Raw genomic sequence first — 9,286 nt, 5'->3', positions numbered from 1 at the left:
TAAAATTAGCTAAGTAAGAGCAGCAAAAACACACTTCTAACTCAGAAATCTCAAGGAAACGATGCAATTTCGCTAATGACCAACCTAGAAACCGTAAGCTACCATTAAAACGAAACCCAAAAAGCAAAACGAAAATGAAAGCAACATTAAATCTGGAACGAATTTATGCAGCAACAAATTTGGGAAAAACGAAAGTATAATGCAAAGAAGACAACCAAACGAAAATAAACTTGCAATTGAAAATGAAATTGGCTCAATACAAGAGAAGAAAAAACGAAACAATGCTCTACATCTAAGAAGAGGAAAACGAAATTGAGGGAGAAAAGTTTTCGAAATCTGATTTGGGGTTTTTAAAAGGACAAAAGACGAAAATGCCCTCTATATGGGCTTCTTATAAAATATTGATAAAAAAAATAGGCCCAAAAGTCAAATCTAGTCCAAAAGTAAAGTAATTAAAATTACAAAATGAAATTAAATGGTGTTGTAGCCCTCTTGAACTCCTAATCATAATTCCAAAATTGCCCTGCAATTAATAATGAGAATAATTAGATTCACATAATCCAAAATATGAATTATTGATCAAATTAAGCCCCATTAGTGAAAATGAGACAATAATGTAGAACTAAACACAATTCACTAATATAATTTGGTGTGAAAAGCTAAGTGAATAGTATAAAATAGTGATTCATCACTTAGGAATTAGAAAAACATTTAGACGCATGGCTAAACACTATTGTTCCAGAAGCATATAAGAGAGATTGAGTATAATGCTTAATACTTATAATACCTAAAATAGGTATTTAGCTTCTCTCGAAAATAAAATAGGTCAAGACAATATCTCTAACAAAACATTTTAAAAGACTTAATTGTTAAACTATGAAAGAAAGCTTAAGCAAGTTAAACGTTATCTGTCTAAAAAGAGACAAAAGTTAAATAAGCGTTTACTTGACTAAACAATGCCATGAGGTTAACAAGTACCTCATCTTATGATGAAGTATATATCTACGCTTGGTATCTTTAAAGAAAAGAACTTAATAGCAAAATGCTACCTAACGGTAGGAAATAAAAAGCACTTTGTTGTTTTGAACAAGCACTAAATAACATTAAATGTTCAACGTTTAAACACAACAAAAGTGATATCTAATCAGAAGTAGTAACAAGAAAGATATTCATGCAATGTTCTCTTCCTAGAAAATAGTGACATAAAGCCGGTGTAGATACAAACCTCAAAATAGTCAATACTAAAAGACTTTCAAGCCAAAGTAATAACAAGACACAAGAAAACACAAGATCCCTAAAACAAAAGATAAAAACACTAAAGAAAAATAAGATATGTTATATATGTATCTTTCTTGTGCAGGACAATCACTACGAACGTTCATGTTATAGATGCCAAAATGAACATTAAGTAAAAGACAAAGAGGAGCATTGATCAAAATATCAATAGTTGTGCCAAAAGATAAGTCAAGATTACCTTTGATAAAAAACTCTGAAAAGAACATCTACTTGGACAAACACTCCATCTTATGACAAATAGCCAAAAAGGAACAAATCTCAAGACAAGCTTCGTCAAACGATGAAATTTTCAAATCCCAAGACAAGCATCGTCGTAACGACTATATCCTCAAGGTGTATAAATAGAAGACCAGAAGAAAGAAGAAGATGATGATGAAAAGGAGAGGAAAATATGAAGATATGAAGATATCTCATCATCCATTGAGTGAGGAAATCTCTTTATCAATGTTAAATAACTTCTATCAGAGAAAAGGAGAAAGAGAAGAGCTCAAGAAAAGAAGAACACTCTCAAGCTTCATCATAATATCCACTTGAGGAAAGAAGAAAGAGTGATAGAGTGAAACACAAAAGAGAGTATCTCAAAAGCTTTATTTTAATATTTTCTTGTGTTTAGTACATGAGAGAATGAGAGAGAAGAAAAAAGTAAACCATCCCTTTAGTACTTCAATGTATTACATGCTTACTTATGTAAGGAGAGAGAAATAGAGAGATGAGAGAAACATCTGGGAATGTTTAGACTATTTTCTATATTAATCAAATTCTTTTTGTGAGAGTTATGGTTTGAACGACTTGTGAGTAATCTATGATTGCAATTCTGGAGAGAATCAAAACACTTATAACTTAACCTTGAAAGGTTAAGAAAATCTAGGCGAGATCGTCTAATACCAGAAGTGGTGTGAATACTCAACTGATCTAGGGTGATTGGAGGTTATTTGCTGATCAGGGATACTAGGAGTAGTGAAGAATACTACACAACCAAGAGTGGGTGAAACTCAACTAGGCGATATCGTGGATACCAGATTGCTTAGGGATACTAGGAGCGGTGCGAATGTTGGAGGCATCCACCGCTCAGGCATGGACGTCTCCATGATAGTTGGGGTGAATAGTAGAAGGCCGATTGTGTGGACTGTTTGTATCGAAGGAGCTTTCTTGCTTGCTCTTGTGCTTCCTTGATGGATTGTCTTGGCTGGTCCTTCTACCTGCTTGTTCAGGTTTGACGAGCCATAGCTGCTTGGCACAAAGTGTTGGATCATTTGCACCTAGAGAGCGGCCGCATTCTTGACTCTGAACACCACTAACTCTTCTTCGTGCCTTCTTTACATTTCCTTCATTTGGTGCTACATTTTCCTAATCAGCTACATAGGATCTTGTTGATTGCCCGACTCTCTTGGCACAATTGTGCTTATGTTCCTGTAGTCACCATTGAGTTGCCTTATGCTTCAGGTGCGGTGAACCACACCTACAGGTTGTTTGCCCTCAGCTAGAAGGGTATAGGAGGTGTAACATATGTAGGCGAGAGGGACATTATGCCAGAGACTGTCCTACTACTAGGAGGGCAGGACCACAACCACGCCAGGCTGAAAGATCTATCCAGAGGGGTGGTAACCGACCATAGGCAGTAGGGAGAGTCTATGCATTGACTAGAGCTGAGGCAGCCAGTGCAGGTAATTTGATTGTCAACAGTTGCTTGTTATTTGGAGCTTCGTGTATGACATTGTTTGACTCGGGGGCGACACATTCCTTTGTGTCGAAGGCTTGTGTGAAGAGGCTTGATTTAGTTGTTAGAGAGCTTCCATGCGATCAGGTGGTGTCTACACCAGCAGCTGGGTTGGTCAGGACACCTAATGTGTGTTCCAGATGTCCTATTGAGGTAGAGGGACGCAGGTTCAGAGTGAACCTTATTTGCTTGCCTCTGTAGGGGCTAGAGGTGATCCTAGGCATGTATTGGTTATCTGCCAATCAAATTCTCTTAGATTGTGGTGGGAAGAAACTGATATTCCCCGATGAAGACGAGAACATGCCCCTGTCACTGGGGGTGTTGAGACAAGACCTTATAGAGGGCGCTTGTTGTTTCCTGATCATGTCTTACATGGACGGAGTTCAGGACCCAAACCCTTCAGCTCCTGGAAACCAGAGTGTGGATCTTCTGGTTGTGGATGATTTTATGGATGTATTCCCTGAGGAAGTTCCTGGTCTACCTCCTTCGAGAGAGGTAGAGTTCTCTATAGACTTGGTCTTAGGATCGGGACAAATTTCTATAGCCCCGTACCGGATGGCGCCAGCAGAGTTAGCGGAATTGAAGAAGCAGATTGAGGAGCTGCTAGAGAAGTAATTCATTAGGCCTAGTGTTTCACCTTGGGGTGCACCAGTCTTGTTGGCGAAGAAGAAGGATGGCAGCTCCATATTGTGTGTTGATTATAGGCAACTGAACAAACTCACGATCAAGAACAAGTATCTGTTGCCTAGGATAGATGATTTGTTGGATCAATTGCATGGAGCCACTGTGTTTTCTAAGATTGACTTGAGATCAGGCTACCATCAAATATTGGTGAAGGCTGATGACGTACAGAAGACAGCCTTCAGATCCAGATATGGCCATTACGAGTATGTGGTCATGCCTTTTAGGGTGACTAATGCTCCCGCCATCTTCATGGATTACATGAACATGATCTTCAGACTGTTCTTAGATAAATTCGTGGTTATTTTCATATATGACATCCTGATTTATTCTAAAACTCGAGAAGAGCATGAAGATCACCTTAGAACAGTTCTTGAAATCTTGAGAGAAAGGAAGCTTTATGCGAAACTGTCTAAGTGTGAGTTCTGGATGGATGAAGTGCCTTTCTTGGGGCATGTTATCTCGGCTGGTGGAATTGTTGTTGACCCAGCCAAGGTACGAGCAGTGATGGAGTGGGAAATACCTAAGACGGTTACAGAGGTCAGGAGCTTTGTGGGCTTAGTAGGCTAATATCGCCGCTTCATTGAGAACTTTGCTCGGATAGTAGCGTCGCTGACCCAATTGACCAGGAAGGATCAACCTTTTGTTTGGACTGATAGATGTGAGATTAACTTTCAAGAGCTAAAGCCGAAGTTGACGAGTGCTTCGTTGTTGATTATTCCTGACATAGGGAAACCCTTTGAGGTTTACTGTGATGCCGCCTACTAGGGATTGGGGTGTGTATTGATGCCAGAGAAGAGAGTGGTTGCTTACGCCTCAAGACAGCTCAAGGTGCATGAGAAGAATTATCCCACTCATGACTTGGAGTTGGGCGCATTTGTTTTTGCATTGAAGATTTGGAGGCATTACTTGTATGTGGCTCAATTTCAGGTGTTCAGCGATCATAAGAGTTTGAAGTATCTATTTGATCAGAAAGAGCTAAACATGAGGAAAAGGAGATGGATGGAGTTCCTCAAAGACTATGAATTTGAACTCTTGTACCACGCTGGGAAAGCAAACGTAGTAGCAGACGCTTTGAGTCGGAAGTCGGTGCATGTTTCTTGCTTGATGATTAGAGAGTTGGAGTTGATGGAGAGCTTCAGAGACTTGAGATTACAGGTGGAGTTAAAGCCTGACAACATAAGGTGTAGTAGATTGGTGGTGTCTAGTAGATTATTGGAGCGGGTTAAAGAAAGGCAGTTAATAGACCCCGAGCTTCAGAAGACAGTAGCACTGATTGGTACTGAACAAGGAAAGTACTTCAATACAGGGACGAATGGACTATTACGATTCAACGGTAGGACGTGTGTTCCTAATGATGGAGAGCTAAAATGATTGATACTAGAAGAGGGACACTGTAGTCGTTTCAGTATACATCCAGGTATGACAAAAATGTACCAAGATCTCAAGAAGTCATTCTGGTGGTCAGGAATGAAGACAGATGTAGCTCAGTTTGTGGCTTCTTGCTTGACTTGTCAGAAGGCAAAAGTAGAACATCAGAGGCCTGGGGGTTTTGTTGCAACCATTGGAAATTCCAGAGTGGAAATGGGATAGCATCGCTATGGACTTTGTTACCCATTTGCCACGCACTGTTCGAAGACATGATGCAATATGGGTAATAGTGGACCGATTGACCAAGAGTGTCCACTTCTTGGCAATCGATTTGAGAATGTCTATGGCGAAGCTGGCACAACTTTATATTATGGAGATTGTGAGACTTCATGGAGTACCTTCCAGTATCGTGTCAGACAGAGACCCTAGGTTTACTTCCATATTTTGGCAAACACTGTAGAGTGAGATGGGTAGTAGACTACAGATGAGCTCGGCCTATCATCCCCAAACGGATGGGTAGTCTGAAAGGACGATCCAGTCAGTTGAAGATTTGTTGAGAACTTGTATCTTGGATCACCTGGGGGTTTGGGATGAGGTATTACCCTTGGTGGATTCACCTATAACAATAGCTACCAAGCTAGTATCGGCATGGCGCCATTTGAGGCTTTGTATGGGAGGCGTTGCCGAACCCCTCTATGTTGGTTTCAGGAGGGTGAGTCTGTATTGACTGGGCCAAAACTTGTATAACAAACTACGGATAAAGTGAAGTTGATTCAAGAAAGAATGAAGGCGTCTCAGAGCCGACAAAAATCATATGCTGATCGGAGGCGGAAACCATTAGAGTTTGCAGCTGGGGATCATGTGTTCCTCCGAGTGACTCCGACTACTGGTGTAGGAAGAGTCATTCGTGCTAGAAAATTATCTCCTAGGTACCTTGGTCCTTACCAGATTCTGAAGTGTATAGGATCGGTTGCCTATGAAGTAGTCATGCCGCCTCAGCTTGCTAATCTTCATCCAGTATTCCACTTTTCTCAACTCAGAAAGTATGTGTCGGACTCTTCACATGTATTGGAGGCTGAAGATGTCCAAGTTAAGGAAGACTTGTCAGTGGAGGTGCAACCGGTTAGAGTTGAGGAAAGCCAAACCAAACAGCCTAGGGGGAAGACTGTCAAACTCGTCAAGGTAGTTTGGGATGCTAGGACAGGCGACTTTACCTGGGAGCTAGAGGACAAGATGAAGGAATCTTATCCCCACCTATTCGCTGGTAAGTCTAATTTTCGGGGATGAAAATTTTAAATTGTTGGGGAGAATGTAAGGGCCTGAAAAATATAAAGTAGCCATTGGGCCTTATGTGAGGCAGCCAAGCCCATTAGACCAAGGACAACTTGGCCTTAGGAAAGACTTCTAAGAAGTCTGATACATATGCTAGAGTTCCTTCTCTCTCTAAACAGAAACCCTTTTTCCTAAATGATTGCTCTACCTTCTCTCTAAAAGATCCAAACACTGAACCGTTTAAATTTTAATTTGAAGGTGCCTAAGCGATCGCGGTGGCAAGAGCTTCATTTTGAACCGAACAATTTCCTGTTCCGACCGGTAAGTTCCCTTTTTCCCTTCTCTTTCACTTTTCTAGAACCTAGGGCATGCAACTTTGCTGGGTTCACGTGCCTTGTACGTTTTTCCTTCCATTCTCTGTTTATTTGAGCTCTAAGAGCTATGTTCTATCACCAATTTGGTGATCTGTAGGTTCTGTCAAGTTCCGCTCTATTTGGAGGGTACTGTTAGGACATCTATTGTGAATTGTATTGAGCAACCCAAAAGAAGAAGGTAAGGGAAGCTAATTATGTTTCTGTATATTATTTGTATGACGTGTATGATGGATAAATTTTTGAAGTAAGTATGTCCTTATGCTTGAGTTGGATTCAAAACTTAAATTGAATGTGTTTGGATACTGAGTTGGATGAACTATAATGTGATGTGTTATATGTTGTGTTGGGTGTATTGATTAACTGAAATAATTCACTCTTTGAAGTAGTTACACGTGTGGAGACTGTTAGACCAAATTTTAGTGAGAAAATATATACTTGGGTTGTGTTTAGTGGAAGTATTAACCTGAGGGGTAAAAGGGAGAAAATGTATTTTATGATAGAAGTGGTTAGTGTTTTATGTGGATAAGGAGATGCAGTAGAGAGTAGAAAGTTCTGTGAAAATGGATTAAGAAAGAGAGAGTAGAGAGGGTCTCGGGTTAGAGAATATAGAAAGAAAAATGGGTTTCCTTTCTCCTACGTAGATGTTACGTAAATTTAGGTGGAAAGATTGGATGGTACAATTGTAGGGTGAAGTTGAACTAGAGGAAGAAAAATGGGTTGATGTGTTGCAGTAGAAGAAAAGGAGGATGAAGTCTTGAGGGGTTTAAGGGGTAGAATGGTGTTATTAGTAGAGAAAGGGAAAGGTGTGGGGTAGGAGTTACTGGTTAAGCATTGGTGGTGAAGGGAAGAGCTTCAGATGAGCCTAAGAGGAAAAAGAAAAAGAAAAAGAGGAGGTAGTGAAAGGTCTATATTACGTGACCTTTCATGAGGAGGAAGTGATAGATTGTGGTTACTGTGAAGAGAAGTAAAGAAAGCTTGAGTGGTTGGGTCTGTGAGCAATGAGGATGAAAGGAACGGGGAGGTTGGGTGTGCATGGATTGCTGATCCAGGGGATGGAATTTTGCATAGAAGTTACATGGGAAGGAAGATATAAGGTTTTATAAAATGAAAGGAGAAAAGGGAGTTAGAAGAAAAAAAAAAGGAGCTACGGTAGGTATGGGTATTAATATAATATAGGAATATTAATATAATATAGTTTTATATATAATTAGTAAGTACGTATGATATATATTATGATATATATTATGTTAATATAATATATATATATATATATATATATATATATATAAAAAATAAAGTAAGGATAGTTGTTTCTTATATTAAAAACGTGAGTGTTAATCAATAATTATATTACTTGATATGTATAAATTGATGTATTTTATGAGCTGTTACGGGTTAGTTGGAGTTGCTTGGTTCTTGGTATTGATTAACTTAGATTCAATTGTGGAGATGTTATTTTTATAACTTGTGATTGGTGAGTAATGTATATTGTTGAGATTATATATATGTTGATTGGGGCAAAAAATATATGATTACAAAGTGATGAAAATACAATCCAAGTGGTAAATCAAATTCCATCTGTGTAGAATTTCTTGGTGAGATTCTTAGTGGTTTAGAATGAAAGTAGGAGCTCAGTCTTGGGGGTCTTCCTGACGCTCCAATGGTCTTTCTTCTCACGTAGAGAGGATTGAACCATGTGGCGAGGAGTAGCAGGAGGTCTTAGTTTCGGAGGCTTCCAGTATGCTCCAAGGCGCGGAACGAACTAACCTTGTGAGTGTGGCAGGGTGGGGAACCCAAGTTTCATAAGCCACCACGGGCGCATGACCCGCCATAGCTCGACTCTCATTCTAAAGTCCGGACGAGTTAAGTCTAGTGTTCAACGTGTTAGGATACCTGTCTTAATCTGTTTTGAATTGAGAATAACTCTTGTAGATTCTATGCTTGACATGATGCATGCTTTTTATATAATTAGCTCACCCTTGCTTGCTTGTGTGTGCATGTTGTATGTGTTTCATTTTGCGATGATCATCCACTTGGGTGAGAGCAGATGTCGAGGAGGATACTTTGGAAACAGCTCTTGATGGAGACGGCAGTGCTGCAGCTTAGATTTGCTAGCTTTTATTTCCATGAACTCATCATTTTAAAGAACTTTAGTGCATTTAAAGTTTTAAATTCTCTGTAATTTCCAGGGAGAAACTCTAATACTCTAGTTTTCAATTTCACACTATTCTAAGGATGACTGTAATCCTAATTACTCTTGACTGCTTTCCTATATTATGCATGATAACGTCTTTATTATATGTATGCCTTTATCTATTTGCTAAGTCTTGTTTGTTAAGTCTTGAATGGGGGCCAAAAGATTTATTTGACACATAAGTTTCCCGATTGAAGGTTATTTTGTGCATGAAATGAAATAAGTACAAAGTAAAGGTTTGTGTGTGAAAATTCCTCGTATTCGTTTTCTTGACTTAAGGTAACACTTTTCCCGTTACTTTTGGTGTGCGACATGATTCTTACTGTGCCAACCAAACGAAGCATTCTTTGGTGAAGTTTTTGAATGGGTTATTGTGCCTAT

At 39.4% G+C, this 9,286-nt stretch overlaps 1 protein-coding gene and 1 long non-coding RNA gene across 2 annotated transcripts; both read left to right on the top strand.

Annotated features, from left to right (window-relative positions):
- Positions 1 to 5,848: 5,848 nt before the first annotated feature.
- LOC108330267 (uncharacterized) lies at positions 5,849 to 6,352 on the top strand. The gene has a single exon (XM_017564761.2). The coding sequence runs from the start codon at positions 5,849 to 5,851 to the stop codon at positions 6,350 to 6,352; it is 504 nt and encodes a 167-aa protein (XP_017420250.2).
- Positions 6,353 to 6,545: 193 nt separating this feature from the next.
- On the top strand, positions 6,546 to 9,011 carry LOC128196348 (uncharacterized). The gene is made up of 3 exons (XR_008248564.1): positions 6,546 to 6,658; positions 6,809 to 6,889; positions 8,759 to 9,011. It is a non-coding gene; the product is annotated as an uncharacterized LOC128196348 (long non-coding RNA).
- Positions 9,012 to 9,286: the final 275 nt, after the last annotated feature.

Source organism: Vigna angularis, chromosome 4 (assembly GCF_016808095.1).
Source record: "Vigna angularis cultivar LongXiaoDou No.4 chromosome 4, ASM1680809v1, whole genome shotgun sequence".
NCBI classification, from domain to species: Eukaryota; Viridiplantae; Streptophyta; class Magnoliopsida; order Fabales; family Fabaceae; genus Vigna; species Vigna angularis.
Note: the sequence above shows the minus strand (reverse complement) of the source record. Positions and strands in the feature narration are given on the sequence as shown.